The 16,889-nt window shown below is 60.3% G+C and overlaps 1 protein-coding gene across 3 annotated transcripts in view; it reads right to left on the bottom strand.

The window, feature by feature from the left end:
• Positions 1 to 5,937: 5,937 nt before the first annotated feature.
• The window catches only part of EEFSEC (eukaryotic elongation factor, selenocysteine-tRNA specific), a 259,452-nt gene continuing 248,500 nt past the window's right edge, over positions 5,938 to 16,889 (bottom strand). For 2 of the 3 annotated variants that reach the window (XM_046644462.1, XM_046644476.1), the window contains exon 7: positions 5,938 to 6,472. In XM_046644462.1, coding sequence (XP_046500418.1) covers positions 6,282 to 6,472 — 191 coding nt within the window. In that variant the 3' untranslated portion in view covers positions 5,938 to 6,281. The remainder of the gene's footprint in view (positions 6,473 to 16,889) is intronic. The other variant, XM_046644467.1, reaches the window with a different exon arrangement.

The raw sequence follows: 16,889 nt of genomic DNA, 5'->3' as shown, positions 1-16,889 counted from the left end.
TGGAGGTGGGGTTGTACGCGGTCAATGTGGAGGTAGAGATGGTGGTGGTGGTGAAGGTGGAGGTGAAGGTGGTAGAGGTAGGGGTGGAGGTGGTGGTGGGGGTAGTGGTGGGGGTGGTGGTGATGACAGTCTAGGGACAGGGTAAGGCACCGGCTTGGGAGGTCCTGCTTGGGTAATGACCTGGGAGGGCACAGGAATGCTCTGGAACCTGGCTTCTGTGCCTGGTCTGGGCCCTAGCTCTAGAGCCCTTGGGCAATTTGGGCTTCCAAGGCCTGTCCCTGGACTGTCATCACCACGACTGGTTCGTGTATCCCACCTAGCCTGTCCCCTAGTCCCTGCTTTCTGTATCCCCAGCTGGGAGCCTCTCTCGGTCCCTCTCTGCCCCTCACAGGGAACCGAGCTGAGGTGAGGGCCCCCCCCCCCTCCAGGAGGCCTCAGGGTGTGGCCGGATGGGTGTGATCATGACTGGGGGACAGGCGCCAGGGTAGGAAATGCAGGCAGGTGGTGGGAAGAGAAAGCTCATGAGACTCCACTGGTGCCCTTTGCAGGTGACAAGGCCCACAGACCTCGGCCCCTAGCCCGCCCATCCAACCTGCCCTGCCCTGGCCTGGCTGCCCAGCAGGGTCTGTTCTGGACATGGCTCAGGGGCTGGAACCCGGGCCTCAGCGTGTGGCAAGTGGGAGAAGTGACCTGGACCTTGGCTTCAGCCAAGGTCTTCTGTGAAGGACAGGAGAGCGATGGACAGCTGGGAGAGGCTGGGGCGGGGGGGGGGGGGGGGGGGGGGGGGGGGGGGGCGCCGGGAAGGGGCGCGGTGGGGAGCTAGGGCATGTTTGCTGAGTGACTGCACACAGCCTCCAGCAATCGAAATGACCCCTCTGAGGGCCCCTTGGCTGGCCCAGTGAGCACTGCTGTGACCACGGTGCCCAGCCACCACACGCAGCCACCTCTCAGTGGGCTCGGGTGAGCTGATGACCCGCCCTGGGGAGGGAGTTCGGGCTGCAGGTCAGTGGAACAGAGGCTACAGTCCAAGCCGAACAGGGTGGCAGTGAGCAGCCTGGTACTCTGCCTGGTGGTGCCCGTGTGGGAAGCGGAGGCTCAGGGCTATGTCTGTGGGGTGTCTCTTGAGGGGCGAGGTAGGTGGCTGAAGCTAGCCCCTTACCCCAGGCTCCGCAGGTCGGCCTGAGCTCCACCGGCCTTTATCTGGAGCCCCAGATGCGGCCGCGGGAAGTGGCCGTTTCTCTCTGCTGCGCTGTCTCCCCACCAGACCCAGTGATAACATGGGGGACGTGGGGATTGAGCAACACCTCGTGTTGGGGCACATGGAGGCTCCGGGGCACGTGACATCTGACCTGCTGGCCTGGGTGAGAGTGGGGGTGCAAGGCAGCCCATCGAGCCTGATGGCCCCACTGCACAGAGGAGGCTGCCGAGGCACAGGGGTGGCAGGTCACACAATGTGGGGCAGGGAGGAGGAGGGCAGGGACGTGTCCAGGCTGCCCCTGCCCCGCAGCATGCAGCGAGCACTGGGCTATGACCCCAGGGCCCCGCACACAGGAGGCGCTCCATAAACGAGGCATGTCCCACTCTGGGCCTCCTCCCAAACCTCCCCCTGCTCCCAGGCTCCGGCCCCGCACTGAGTCCCTGAACCTTCTCAACTGCCTCTCCCTCCCCCAGGCCTCCGCCTGCGCTGCCCCTTCCCCACCTCCCGCATCCAATCACCAACAAGCCTGGGAGGCTGCTCCACCGCCAGGTCTCTGTCCCCTTGGCTCCCGACCTCCAGGCCTCAGAGATCCAGGGTAGGAGTGTCCAGAGCTGGTGGGAAGCTGGGGGCCAGAGGGCTCTCTTGAAACCCAGATCTGACCACTGTCCCTTCCTTCGCCCTTCGGGACTCTGTAGGCAGCCTTCCAGGTCTCTGGCCGGCCAAGCCTGCCTCCCATCACCAGCTGCTCCCATCACCTCCCCTTTGCCTCCACCACTGGTGGCAAGCGGAGGGAATGGGGCTCCCACAGCAGAAGCCTGCAAGCCCAGAGTTGGGGTCAGCTGCCCCTCCAGGGAGCACACAGTGTTCCCCAAGAATCCCCTGCCTGCCTCCGCTGCCTCCCAGCAATCAAGCCCTGGTGCTGGCCGAGTTGGGCTAATTAATGCCTTGACTCCGTTATCAGCCTAGTGCTAATTACTCTTTTTAATCAGGGCTGCCTGTGTGGAGGCTCCTGGAGGCTCAGCAGGGCGGTGGGGAGACTAGGGAGCCATGACCTCGTCCTTCCTCACACAGGCCTCACCAAGTGTTCTTGCTGGAGCCCTCACTCTTGCTGTTCCCTCTGCCCAAACATCGCCCCTCCTCCCCCTGGCAAACTCCTACTCTCACTTCAAGACCTTGCTCGGCAGCCCCTTGGCGAGAGGCTTCCCCTCCCCCCAGTCACGGCCCCAGAGGACAGATACGCTGAGCCAGGAGCTGGGAGGCAGTGACTAGGGCTGGCCTTGGCCTCTAGAAGGGAAACTGGAAATGCTAACCCCATGTGGAGGCTGCCTAGGCAGAGGAGGCAGGGGAGGTCTGAGGCCTGGATCAACCCCAGGGTGAGCTGGCACTGAGAGTGATGAGCCCCCTCTCCCATCCCACCAGGTCCTGGGGAAGAGGCCCCACCAACCTGTGAGCCCCTGTGGCCCAAGGGACAAACTGGCCCTCAACACATGGGTGTCACCACCCTGTGCACACTAGACCTGACACCCCATTCTTCACCCTATTCCCACAGACACACCAGAGACACACAGCCTGACAAACCCTCCCTGAGCACACACAGAGATACACATGCCCCTGGAGACACCAAGATCCATGTACACACCAGACACCGACAGACACAGATACCTGGGACGTGAACACACACACACTCTCACTCACATGGACACACATGGCCAGGGCAGTAGGCCTGGGAGAACAGAAGTGCCCCTTCTCCTGCCTGAGCCCCCAGGGCTTCCCGTTTATGAGACTTTATCTATCAAAAATATATTAACCCAGAAGCCTGTTTCCATCAGAGTCTCGATTCCAGGGACATTTCCAGATAAGCCTTATCTCGTTGCTGGTGCATTAGTCCTGCTGGTTGGGGGCCTGCCAATCACGGCTGCCCCTCCTGCCCCAGCCCAAGGCAGGACGCCCGCCCATGACCTCATTCTGTACGGGCAGGCAGGCGGGGCAGCCGGGCCAGCACTTCTGCCCCGTGCCCCCACCCTACCCCGCCCCTTGGCCAAAAGCAGGGCTCCAGAGGGTACCTCTTTCCAAGGACACACCCAAGGCACTGGGGAAGGGGGGCACTCTGGAGTCATCCAGACTAGGTTCAAATCCCAGCTCTACCTGAAGCAACGGCTGGGGCCAGCTGAGCCCCGGTCCCCGCACCCCGACCTGTAAAACCGGAGTGATGCTTCCCAGGCCACCCCTATGGATGGAAAAGCAGATTCAGTGAGTTTATGGGTGTGATGGGGAGTTGGCACACTGTAGCCCTCTCCTCTATAAAACATGGAAGGCATGGGGCTGGCTGGGGAGCCAGGGTAAGGGGGACATGTCCGTCAGAAGGCTGGGCACCACGTCCGGGTCCTGTCCACCCGCCCTGGCTGTGCTTCCCCTTCGAAGGCTGCGCCCGGCCTGACCCGGCTAATGGGCGCTCTGGTTTCAACTGATGCCAAGCCTGATAGAGGCCCCTCCTGGGGCAGTCAGCCGCACCGAGCAGGCTGCCTCACCACACTCTGGGTGGCCCCAAGCCTTCTGGGAGTCACACACTGGGCTCTGGCTGCTCCTCCCTCCTCCCTGTGCCTCAGTTTCCTCCGCCAGAGCCTGCCTCCTTCCCTGGGCTTTGAGGAGTGCTGTCTTCAAGTGAGATGTGAGGCGGAGAGAAAGGAGTGGGTGGGCGTGGGGACCCTCACGGAGGTCCTGGAAGAATGGCCAACCTGGGCGGGGTTGGGCTGGGGCTGGGGCTGCCCCACTTCTGAGGGGCTCGTGGGCCTTCGCTTCGTAGTGGGGCAATGATGCCCGCTGGCGCCACTCCCAGGGCTGTGGGTACGATGGCCAGCCGTGCACCCAGGTGACAACCACCCTTGGAAGCAGCTGCTCGATTCTCGTTTTATACCTGGGAACACCGAGGCACAGAGGTTAGGGGGCTTGCCTGAGGTCACATGGCTACTAAGCAGAGAGGCCAGGATCTGAATCCAGGCTGTGGCTGGAGTCCGCCCTGCGTCCTCTTGCCCTCCCTCCCCCATGGACCTGCCCCCCGAACTAGAACTAGTTCCTGCTTACCAAGCACCCCTCCATGCCCATTGCAATGGTTCCTCTGGGTCATGTGACCCTTCATTTGGAGAGAGGAACAGGGTGCGCTGAAGGTCACACAGCCTGTGCAGGGCAAGAACCTGTGGCTGAGAGCAGGGCTACTTTCCATCTCAACTTGCAGGGGCCCCCAGATGCTCACGCTCCTTGGTCAGGGAGGACGTGGCCTGGCAGGGGGGACCCAGCATATCCCAACCCAGCTCCCCACACCCTGAGGAGGAGGAGGGAGAGAGGTTTCCTCATTTAAGGGGCAAGTCCTCAGGAAACTCCAGCTCTGCCCATCTGTGTCTACTCCAAAGCGTTGAGTAGCCGTGGGAGGTGGCCAGCCCGGGGTCTGGCATCCAGCAGAAGCTGGGGGGCTGTGGGAGCTCTGCCCTGAAGTCCTCACCGGGAGCCTGCACCCACTGCCACCCTGGGCTGGAGCGGCCTCAGCCAGGTGGCACCGCCTCCCTGATGAGAGGTCTGCAGGGCAGGGGTGGGGCTAAACAAGAGAGGGGCCCAGACCCTGGCCCGCAGTGGGGTGACTGGAGGGGTGACTGGAGGTGTCCCCTCAGGTGGTGGCAGTGGGGCTCCGAGGAGCTGGGGGTTGGACCACCTCATGGCACTGCTGGGTCTCTCTGTGCCCTTTTCCTGGTTCATGCCCAGCCCAGGGAGACATCGGGGGCCAGGCCTGGACAATCCCTGCCCACCAGCCCTCAGCTGTCGCCCTTGTCTGCTGCCCTGGCCTGATGTCTGGGTCCTTGCGAGTGCTGGCAGGGGGTCAGCTGGCCCAGCCGCTGTCACATGCACCCTGGGAGCCCGAGGGGCACTGCACAGCCGCTGTCCCCTTGGGCCGCCTGCCGCCCAGCCCGTGCACAGGGACAGCACGTGCCACGGCACTGCCCCCATTCCTCTCAGCCCTCAGCTCCAGGGCTAACAACCCAAGTCATGTGATTGCCACCTGTCCCTGCTAATATTTTTAATGCCATTTTTGCAAATTAAAGCATATGCACTGATTACGGGGATAAAAGGGAGGCCCCCATGTCTGTCTAGAGGCCGAATAAAGGAACGTCGGAACATCTGTTCAACCTACAGATGTCTTTAAGAGCTCCGACTTGCGCTCAGTCAGTCGGTTCCACCAGTCCACCCTGTTCCGAGGTCCTGACAGCTTGGGCTGTGGGCGCCTGTGGGCGCAGGGGCAGAGGGGCCTGGGCGGGGCAGCCCAGGCTTTGGAGGGCCGCGCTCTGTGCAGGGCTCTGTCACCTGCCCTCACCTCCACGCTTTGGGGCAGAGGCTGGGAACTCCTGTCAAGATGGGGGAGCAGGAACTCCTGCCTGCCTCTGCCCCACACCCTGCTGCTTCCTCACACCCATGGGCACACTTCCTGGCAGTGCCCTCCCTGAACTCAGCTGCCTAGAGAACCACCACGCTCCCTCATGGCCCAGGAGACCCCAGGGGCCACCCGGCCTGGCCTACAGGTGCAACATCCTGTGGACCCTTCAGCTCACTGGGCTGAGTTTGGGTCCCTCCCTGGGCCTCGCTCTCTGCGGGAGCCCTGGCGATTCCCCTGACATTGCCCTTGGGAAGAGACCTGAGGTGGGTGGGGGAACCCCCCCAGTGAAATCACAAAGAGACCAGTAGAGTGGGTGGGCACCACAGGACATTTATTTGCAGCTGGCAAGTGCCTAGCTGCCAGGGGCAGGTTGGGGATTGGCCTTCAGATGGCCACCAGCTGGGCAGCCTGGGAGACACTGGCCACCAGCTCTCTAGATGAGGCCCATTCCTAGTTGGGTGCTGTCTCCTGGTGGGAGGGTGCAGGGATGGAGGGACGGACCCTCCGGGGCTTCTCCCTAGGGCTGAGCACCAGGCCTGGGGCTGCTGCCTGTAGGGCAGAGGGGAAAGACTGGCCGAGGTCGAGGCACATCTGGTTGGGCATTTGGCACTGTGGCCCGGCCTGGGCCTGGGCAAGGTGGCCCTGGGGGAGGTGAGCGGGGCACTAGGGAGACTGGACCATGCGCTTGTGGGTGTCGAAGACGTAGCGCTTGAAAGACAGGCTGAGAGCCACGTGCTGTGCAGGCTCAGGCCGCTCTGCACCCTCCTCCTGCTTGGCCGCCTCCCCTCGGCCAGCCCGGCCCCGCTTCTTGAGGGTAGGCATCAGGATCTTCTTGGACTCAGGGCTAAGGCCACCTGCAAGGCACAGAGGAGAGCCTGTCACTCACCACTTCCCAGGCTGCTCACTTGCTACTCTGCACCGGCACCCATTCTGGCCCAGCTCCAAGTCCCCTTCCCTCACTCAGAAACACCTTCACACCCTCCTAGGCTGAGCCAGGACCCTGGTACCACCCTGGGCTCACCCCCTCCCATCTCCCGCCCCAGCCAATGGACCCCCACGGCCTGCAGTCCACTCTGCCGTTTAAATCCTAGCATTCCAGCCCCTCCCCCACTGTGCTAGTCCAGACACCAGCCTGTCAGCTTGGAGCTCAGCAGGGCTTCCCACCTTGGTTTCCTGGTTCCATGCCCACCCATCTACCCTGCACTCAGGATCCTGTGGGGTCAGCCCCACACTCAGTGGCCATGTCCTTCCCCTGCTCTAAATGGCCCCATTGCTTCCCAGCACACCCATGCTAAGACCCACACCCAAAAGTTGGCATCTGTAGCCCCCCTGCAGATCCACTTTCCCCCCTTCTGTGTGCCTGGGAGGCTGACCTCTGCGGACGCACTATGGGCTCCCACACCCTCTGGCTTTTGGTTGAATTCAGCCAGTGGGGGCTCCAGCAGATCAGCGGGTGGGAGGAGAGGGCAGTCAGGTATTGATCCCTGCTCCCTCTGCAGAGCTCCTGTTGGGGGTCCTTCTCCTTGGGCTCTGGCAGACACTGTCCCCCCACCCCAAGGTGGGGGTGGGAGTGTCCCCCACTGCTTCCCATCACATCTTACCAGCTCCTTTAAACACCCATGCCTCGGTACAGACTCCCCATTCACTCTCTCCAGCCCAATGACTAAGTAGGAATCTGTTTCCTGCTGACACCTGACTAGTGCCCACCCCAATTCTTCCAGCCCCATTATCCACCGCTTTTGTACTTTCCCTGCAGCCTTAAGGAAACTGTGACCATGCCTGGTCTCCCCGTCACACTTACAAGCCTCTGTGTACACTGTTCCCTCTGCCTGGGGCACCCTTCCCCTCCTTAAACAGCAGGCTGCAATACCGCTTTCTCTGGGGCCTGTCTTTATGAGAAATCTGCTTCGTGGCAGCATGGTACAAGGGGTCCTGGTAGGCCTCTGTGTCCCCTAGAGAGGGCACTCACTTCTAATTTGAACAGGAGGGCTGCACTGGCCGGAGGACCTAGAGGCCGAGTGCCTAGAGCTGGTGGGACGCTGCGGGTAGGCACAAGGCAGAGGGCTCCCTCCCTGCCTGCTCTGGTGCATCTGCCCTGCGTCTGCTGGCACCTGGAGGGTTTCCTCCCTTGCCCCAATCTTGCCTGGGTACTAGCTTTCTCCCCAAGAAGAGAAGCTGGCGGTGAAGCTCAGGCATCAAGCTGCAGTGCTGGCAGGATCTTGGCCCCTCAGGCCTCCACCAGGTGGGGAGTGCTGGGAGGCGGGGGCGTGCAGGTTCTCTCTGGCCTGGACCAGCACTCAGTGGGGGTGAGCTGGCAACCCTTCACTTTATAGATGAGAAAAAGGAGCCCAAGGAGGGCAATGACTCATTCAAGGCCCCACAGTGAGTCGGCAAGAGTCAGCAGTTGAACTCTGGGCCCACAGAGGCTACTGCCTCCCAGCCCATCATGCCGGGGGGGTCCACCTTAAGCAGACTCCTGAGAATGGTTGTGCAGGGGAATTCAGGCTGTGAGAGCATCTCATACCGGCCCTATGGCTCCTGGACCTTTAAAAAGGTGACCAGAGGCTGGTTCAAGGGACAAATGTAGATTCAGTCAGGGACGGCCCTGCCCACTGCATGAAGGACGTGGTCTCCCTCTCCACAGGTGGAGGTGAGACTGCCAGCCATGTCAAAGCCTGCATGCCCTGGGAAGGCCAGGACACTCGGCTTAGGTTAATAGGTCTCCAGGATGCTGTGTGCCTGGTGGCTCTGTACAACGAGGAGCCGAGCCACCCTCCCACCGAGTAGCATGATGTCTAATGGCAGGCTCCATACCCAGCTGGTCTTCATGCCTCTGGGATGGGGTGTGAGAATGGCTCTGGGCCAACCCCCAAGAGCAAGCGCCAGGCCGGCAGGTATCTGACTCCCGGAATCAGAGCCCCGGCCTTCCTTCTGCAAACAGAGAAGGTGGCTGGCACCAGACCCTGACAAACGGCATGGGCAGCCTGTCTCCCTCTGGTGCCAGGAGGTCTGATGGCTGAAGAGGCGTGGGGCTCACCGGCGTCTGCACGGGGCTAGGGAGACAGGTGTGGCCCAATCAGCGGTCCATCTCACCCGTGATGGCTCTCGTTACACACACTGCATACCTCACACTGCCCAAAGCAGGCAGAGCCGGAAAGTCTATCTGGCACTGGCGAGGACAGGGCCATTTAATTGCTCTTCTGAGATGGTCAGGCTTGTTGACCCCTGCTCCATTATAGGGTGGCCCCGACACAACCCTAGACAGCCTGACCAACAGAGACCTGTCCACTGGGGCTGCTGGGCTATTTGGATTCGTGGCATATGTCACTGGGAGCTACTTTGTTTCTCAGTGGCCTTTTTTCCTTAGCCAAGTGGCAAACGGAGGGAAGTGAAGGACAGGTCAGGGTGCGCTGAGTTTCTCCCAAGCTGCCCCTGGGGCTTTCACTCAAAAACATTCACAGACGCTCTAGGACTGGGAGACAATGATGGGGAACACGCAGACCAGGGCCTGGCCCCCACGGAGTTCCTAGTCTGAGAAGGAGCAGACAGTAAACAAGCCAGCAAGATAATCCAGATAGCCACCAGGGCAGTCAAGGAAACAAAACCGCTGTGTCATCTAGAGGGGCGGGCCGAGAGCAGGATTCTCCGAGGCAGAGCGCTGGGACGGGACCAGACGACAGGGGCCGCTCACACAGAGATCCAGGCAAGGGTCTGCAGGCCAAGGGAGTTTGAGCGCTGAGTCCTGGTGGGAATGAGGGGTGCTTGAGGACACATGAAAATGTGTGGCTGCGTGCTGGTGGACTTCAGGGCCGGGCTCCAGGGTGACTGCAGCCACCACATCCACAAGGTACCCAGTGCACCAGGCTCTGTGGGAGCCCAAACCAGGGAGGGTTTCAGGGACGTGTGGGAGCCGTGCACCAACTCCGGGGTCAGCAGGGTAAGGAAGGTGGCTAAATGCCAACTGTCCACCAGTGGCTACTGAGCACTTCCTATAGGCCCTGGGGGCACAGGCAAACAGGAGAGTCCTCTCATGGAGCTGCCACCCTCTCTTAGGGACCTTCCTCTGAAGCGTGCCTGGGAGGCCACGGGGGGTTGGGCAGCAGTTTGCGGCCCTCTCCCGGGATGGCCCCTGGCAGTGCCCGCAGTGAGGAGGAGCATGTTTGAAGCTCCTGGTCTCTGACTTCTGTATCACCCTCTCCCCACACAGCCTGGCCTGAACTGCATCTTGGAACTGTCCCCTCACCCCGATACACCCGGCGCACTCCTACCTCAGGCCCTTGCATGTGCTGATTCCTCAGCCAGAAGACCCGCCCCCAGCAGTTTCAGAGGCTCCCATGTTCACCTCCTTCGAATCACTGTGCAACCGGCACCTCCTGGCGAGGCCTTCCCACCCCCTCCCCCCAGCTCTATTTTCTCTGATAGCCATTATCACCTTCCAACACACACCACGATTTCCTCATGTTGAAGTTTGTTGTCTGCCCCTGCTAAAATATCAGTTCTACCACCGCAGGGATTTTTGTCTTTCTAGTCACAGCCGTAAGCCCAACACCTGGAACAGTCCCTGCCTCAGGGTAGGTGCTCAGAGAACACTGCTGAATAAGTCAGGCCTGGTGAGGCCCTGCTGGGTGAGCACTGGCTGCAGCTCCTGAGCGGTCACAGCACTGACGCGCAGCTCACTCCTGGTCCTAACGAGCAGCCTGAGATCCGTGCACAAAGATGTCGCCACACAGGAAGGCACTCAATCCTCACAACACAATGTGGGAGAAACTGAGGCCCAGAAGCATGAGTAACTGGCCCCAGGGTCACACAGCTCTGGGCAGGCAGAGATGGACTCGGTGAGGCTACGGGATTCTAAGGTCTGTGCGCTCACCACAGATGAGGTGCACGGCCTGTGAAGTTATAAGGGCGCTGAGACCACGGGAGGGCAGTCAGGATAGGGCCACCATGCATGCCACCAGGCAAAATGCTCTAGGAGGCAAAAAGTGACACCTGAGAAGAATTTAAAGTTACACAAAGACAGACTTATCTTATAATGTTAATTGAGAATATTCAGGAATCAAAATTTTCGGAAGAGTTCTGCTCCAGCTATGGGATGCAGAAAGAAAAGACTAGAAGGCTAACCATTAGGCTGTCAGTGGTCAGAAGTGTGGTTACAAGGAACGCTTTCTTCTTGCTTCTACTTTTCTCTACTTGCCAAGGTTTCTACTTGACCCTGGGTACTCACAGGGCTGTTGACTACAGGGCCACCAGCATGGCCTCCGGCACCCAGGCCCAAGCTCAGAGGAGGCACAGTGCTCACCGCATGCAGTCTGGCTACGGAATCCATGGGCACAGGGGGAGGCAGAGGGGAGGGGAAAGAGGGCTGCAGGGGAGGGACGAGAGGTGGCTGTCACCCCAGGCCAGGTCTATCTCCACATCCTGGCTAAGGCTCTCAGAGCTGCCATGGGCCAGGAAGCTTCCCAATGGGCCATGGGATCATCTCTGCAGCTCTCTGGCTCTGTCTAGTGAAGGACAGGGACAAGCAGAACCTTGGGAGCAGATGATGCTCATGGCTCCTTCATGGCCGCTGGCAGTCCACGGTTTCTGGCATTGCTGTTGCATCAAGAGCAGTAACTGGGAGGCACAGGCTTAGGGACTCACCCTCCACACTCTCCTGCAGGTCCACCCTTGCTCTCCATCTTTGCTGCCCTGCCCTGGCACAGGAGGCCTCTGTGGTGCTCCCCTCAGGGGTCGCAGTGCTGGCCTCCTCCCTGGTCTAGCCCCTGGCTGCAGAGGGGTTGTTGTAAGGCACACGTGGACCGCCTGGGCTTGGTTCCACCAATGCCACAGTCTCTCTTCTTTCTTGGCATCTGAGACTCTGATTCCTCCAGCCTGTGCTCCCTCCTGCTCACACTCTGGCCCCATTCTGCACCCTGCTGCGTGCTCCAGCCAGGAGAAATCAACCAGGGCCTCCAAACATGCCACATTCCCTTTGTCTGGAAGGTTCTTCCCCGCTTTTTCTGTCTGGCTCCACAGAAGGCCTCCCTTCTCTGCCCAGGCTGAGCTGATCCCTCCTGGAACCCTATTTAGCATGGTTTTTGCTTCATATGTCCATCTCCCCAGGGGCCTGTGAGGGGGACTGCCTTTCCAGTGCTAGGCACAGGGCCTGGCATGTGGGCTCAGGGAGGGTGTGCTGGATGAAAACAAAGGGAATGAGGGCGCCCTCGCCCAGGTGTGCAGGGCAGCAGAGGGAAGGGACACGCTCCTATGGGCCTGTGCCTCTAGGACCAGGAATGACTGATCCACACACCAGTGCCCCAGGGAGAAGCCCCAGCTCAGATGGCAGGCCCTCCACCCCATGTGACCTAAAGCCTGGCAGGGTGGGCACAGGGTCAAATGAGTTATGTGAGAGGGCCTCAGCAGACGTTTCCCGCTCTTTCTCCCCATATCTCAGGATTCTTGGAACCAGGCCGCCCTGCCCACGTCCCGACGAGCGCAGACCCCAGGATGCAGTGGAGGCGGGCCAGTGCGACCCTGGGGGGATGCTGCTACCCGTGGCTTTCCTTGGGGACACTCTCCCAGGGCCAGGCTGGCCTTTCTCACCAAGCAGCAGCTCCACACAAAGGGACAATGGGCTGGAGGCTGCTGGTCTTGGCTGGGCCAGGAGTAATCAGAGAAGAATGCGGGAAACACAACTGTTTCCCAAGCCTGGCCGCGGGTGCTGCGGGTGCCGCCCGGACACGGCCATCAAAGGCCGGCAAATTGCCTCCAATTGCTGGCGTCGCTTTCATGTTGGGGGCCAGACTGAAAGAGGGGCCTCCACGCCGGTGGGCGGCTTGCATTCCCCAGTGGGAACTGAGCCCTTGTAAGCTGCTTGGGGTCAATGGCCCCCACGGTGGCCCCACGGGGCTACAGCCAATTCCAGCCACTGCAGCACTTCTTCTGGAACAAGCAGCTTTGCAGAGAGCTGGAAGGACAGGGCAGAAAGAGAGCCAGGGCAAGGGATGGGGCCCTCTGTGGGGCCAGCATCCTGGTGATGACGGATGGGCTGGGGAGCTCAGAAGGACATGCCTGGCAACTGGGCTGGGCTGACGTATGGGGTGGCCAGGGCTAGATGGCCACGAGGGCCTGAATTCATCCAGGCCCTGAGTCTGCACTGCATGCCCAGCTTGTGAGAAGGAGGGGATTCTCCAAAGAGGGGACCTCCCTCAGTGAGATGGCCCTGTGCAGTGGGGCTGAGGTCCCTTGCACAGAGTGGCTGCACCTTCACTTGGGCTCCAGCATCAAACTTCACCAGGAGAAAGGGGTTTCCACCTGCCTGCCCCTGGCTGTGAAGCTGCCCTGCATAGGTCACAGGTGGCTGCGGGAGGTGTGCACAGTGCAGCATCTGACAAGACCCTCTGATGTGGTGTGAACATGGTGGCCTGTGCAGGATGCCCTGCTGAGGGTGAGGCAGGAGGTGGCCTGGCTGGGAGAGGGTTGAGGGGGGCAGAAATGGGAGAGATTCTGCCAGGGCGCAAGCGGCCCTAACACAGGGTAGGGCCCAGTCATGTCCGATGTGCGTACGGCTGCTGTTGCAGAGCAGCCTGCAGGTGCCTTGCCGAGGTGCATCGAGGTCCAAGGACTTGCTCATGGCCCTGCAGTAGTCAGTGGTGGGGATGGAGTTTGAACCCAGATCCCTCTGTCCACCAGTGGGCAGGGTGGCGTGGGCCCTGTATGAGCTTAGCTTTGCCAGCTGGCAGGGATGGAAAGGCTCAAGGAGGATGGGCAAGCTGGTTTTCAGTGGACTGCCCAGAGGCTAGCATGGCGCTGGGAGGGCCTGGCAGGTCAGGGAGAGTGGGGCTGGCCACAGAAGCCAGTGGGTACCGCCGGGCAGAGAAAGGCAAGACCAGCCTGGAGGGTCCCCCTTCCTGCTGAGCTCCCTGAACTGAACTTTGAGGGGTGCTGGTGACTCTGGATGCTCCTGCCACCTCTCTGTCAGGCCTGGGTTTTCGTGTTTATCCTTGGGAGCTGTTAATGCAGCGGCTCGGGGTGGAACTGCTGCCTGTTTTCCCTCCCTTCTCTTCCTGCTATGGATCCCGTATGTAAACAAAGATGCAATTTGCTTTAAAAAGATAAGGTGATTAAGTTTTTATCAGCCGTGTACTCCGCTGTCCCTGCGACAAAGGGAATTAGGAGAGGCGCGACAGTACAAGGCCCTTTCTCGGAATCTCGCTTTTTCTGAGGTTCTGGAGCGCACACTCGACGGGCTCCACGTGGCCCCTTTGATTGGGCAGAAGCGAGGCAACGGGCGCCCGCACCCCCATTTTGATGTCTTAATGTTGTCTAATTCCTTCTTTAATTTATATTAAGCTTCTTAGCCGCGATGACGAATTCTTCAAAAACAAAAAAGGACCCTTTGCAGAAATCTTTCCCACACCATGGAAATTGAAATTACAATGTAGTGGAGGCTTTGGAGATCGGGGGTGCGTGGGGAGGGAAACCAGTGCATTGTGTGGAAGGAAGGATTTTGTTTTAAGGTAAAAAATAAAACCATTCTGAATAGGAAACGACTTGGTTTTGAGAATCAGGCAGACGCTCAATTGTTAGAGGGGCAGCCCAGGCAGAGGGGAGTTTGCTGTCACTTGGCAGTGGGGGAGGAGGGGCAGCTGGCAGGGACTCTGAACGATCCAACATCACCCACTGAGCCACCTCTCATGGCGGTGCCCAGGGCGGGCATGACGCTCACCCGGGGTGGGGCCGTGTCATCCCCTTGCAGGGACTGTGGGGGTCACTGAGGCTCGCAGTCGGGGCAGCTGGGGCGCTGCCCAGAGCCAGACCTGGTGTGCAGCCTGGGAGCTCAAGCAGGGCTGCCCCTTCGCCCGAAGTTGTACGGCCACGAGCAGGGAGCCCACACAGTTTCTCTGGTGGCCTGCCTTAGGCTCCTCAAGGACCTCTTCCCTCAGCACCCCTGCAGGCTCTGCAGGAGCAGGTTCCTGGCACTGAGGCCTCAGGCACTGGCATCCTAGCAGGAACCTTCCGCTGCTCTCTCGCCCTGATCTGCCCTTGGGTCTGTTGCCAAAGAGATCCTTCCAGAACAAAAACCTGATCATCCCTCCCACTTCAGAAATCTTCAGCTATTCCTCAGGCAGGTGTTCAAATTCCTCTAACCAGCCCCTCACCAACTGCCTCCTGCAGATCCTGGGCTTCCTCACTTCCACCATTCACCTCTGCACAGGGCCCCCGCCACTCACCCCTATCCTGGCTCTGTACTAGAGTTCCCTCAGCCTGGGGTGCCCTATGACTCTTGTCTACCTTGCAAACCCCACTTCTCCTTTGGTCTCTCAGTAAAAGTCTTAGCATTTTGTTCGGCCTTCTCTGATGCCTTCCGGTCCTCCTAACTCCAGGGGGACGGAGGCCCTCTATACTCTGCCCCACATCCAGACCCTGCGTCCCCAGGAGACAAGGTGCAGCCTGCAGCAGTGGCCAGCAGTTCCAGGAAGGGGCACTACTGGCGACCTTGGCCCACCTGCACCCCTGCCTTGTTTGCCAGTGGGGTGAGCCCTGACAGCTGGCTCTCTCCCAAGGGTGACCTCCCCCAGGTGGTCAGAGTTCACCCACCTGCCCACGTGGCTCCGAACCACCCTCCCACAGCTGGGCAGCCGAGTCAGGCCCTGTCAATCCACAGGAAGCTTGGGGAGCAGGAGGTCGGCCGACTGCCGGTGGGCTGGTAGAGGAGGAGGGAATGCACTGGCCGTCTCGTCCAACATGCTGAGCCCACCCAGATCTGGAGGCCTGCTCCTCAGTACCCCCATGCTCCCCATTAAAAAGATAAGGTGATTAAGTTTGTATCAGCCGTGTACTCCACTGTCCCTGCGGCTGTACATGTGGGCACCAGACTGCTCAGAGGCGATGGGCCAAGTGCTCCATGAATAGGGGTGCTGGACAGGGATGGGGGCCCGGTGACTACAACCTGGGGATGGAGCTGAGCTGTCTCTGAGTGGCAGAGTTTCCGGAAGGTAAGCCTGGGCAGCAGTGCTCCAGGGAACTCTTTCTGGCTGGCCTTCTGGGCTGAGGTTTGACAAAGTCCCTGGGTGGGGAAGGGAGGCTAGAGTGTAGGACCTGGGCTTGGCTGGATCCCTGCTGTGACCCAGGGAAGGAGGGAGGGAGCCCGGGTGAGGTGGGCTGTGCAGGTGGGTGGCCGGGCCAGAGCCTGGCCAGGTCACTGCCACTGCCATCGCCATCATAGCAACTGCTTAGCTGGTGTTCTCAACCCTCCACCCAGCCAGGTGTGTTCAGACAGTATCTCATCCAAGCCTCTCAATTTGCCCTAAGTCACTTTTCAGGCAGGGGAGGTGACTGCTCAAGGCTGCACAGCTTGTAAACAGGAAGCAGCAATTTGCACTCAGGCCCATGGCTTTTCAAAGCTGTCCACCTTGCTGTAGGCCTGGGAGTCTGGCTCCGGGCCCAGCCACCCTAGGGTCCTGCTGCTTCTCACTGGGAACAAACGAGCAGGGACAGCAATGCTATGGGCAGGGAGGTGCAGGGGACTCGAGCTACCTCTGAGGGTGGAGAGGAAATGGCAAAAGACAAGGGTGTGGGTGTGACTGGGGACCACCCTGACTCGGGCAGCATGGCACCTTCCAGGCCTGGGCAGTGTGGGCTGGGCCAGGTGGGGACCTTGTCTCTAGAGACTTCCAGGAATGAGGCCTCGGGCGCCTCTTGTTCTGGGTCCCAGCGGAGGGGCTGCTAGGCCTCAGCTACTGCCCAGACAGATGCTGAAAGTGGCCTAACAGTCAGAAAGGAGGTCTGAGGTGGAAAGACCATCTTGTGTGAGGCAGGCCTTGCCCAAACTGCCCCAAAGATGAGCGCCAGGCAATTCTCAACAGTCATGACCTGAACACCGACGGGAATTCTGAGCTGACACACGCAGCCACTACCCAAGCCGGGCCCTGTGCAAAGTGCTTCTGTACAGCAGTGCTCCTCAATCCACACCCGCCCCGGGGCTGGCTGTCTAAACACAAGGAAACTTAGGCAGAGACAGTCAATAATGAGCCCAAGGCCTCACAGTGAAGACGTGGTGGGCCGAGCTCAAGCTCATGGTCTGGCTTCGGAGCCAGACTCTGCTCTGCTGCACCACGGCCTGACGCCCACAGGGCCACCCTCAAGCACTGGCCCCAAGCCCTGTGCGACCCCCGTCACAGATGTCCACGAGCTCACTTCCCTGATCAACTGTGGCTCTCTGAGAGCAGAGATCGTATCCTAGAGCCTAGCGCAAGGCCTGGCCCAGGAAGGGCCAGAAAAGGACTTTTC

The sequence above is a fragment of the Equus quagga genome, chromosome 1 (genome assembly GCF_021613505.1).
Source record: "Equus quagga isolate Etosha38 chromosome 1, UCLA_HA_Equagga_1.0, whole genome shotgun sequence".
Taxonomy (NCBI): Eukaryota; Metazoa; Chordata; class Mammalia; order Perissodactyla; family Equidae; genus Equus; species Equus quagga.
Note: the sequence above shows the minus strand (reverse complement) of the source record. Positions and strands in the feature narration are given on the sequence as shown.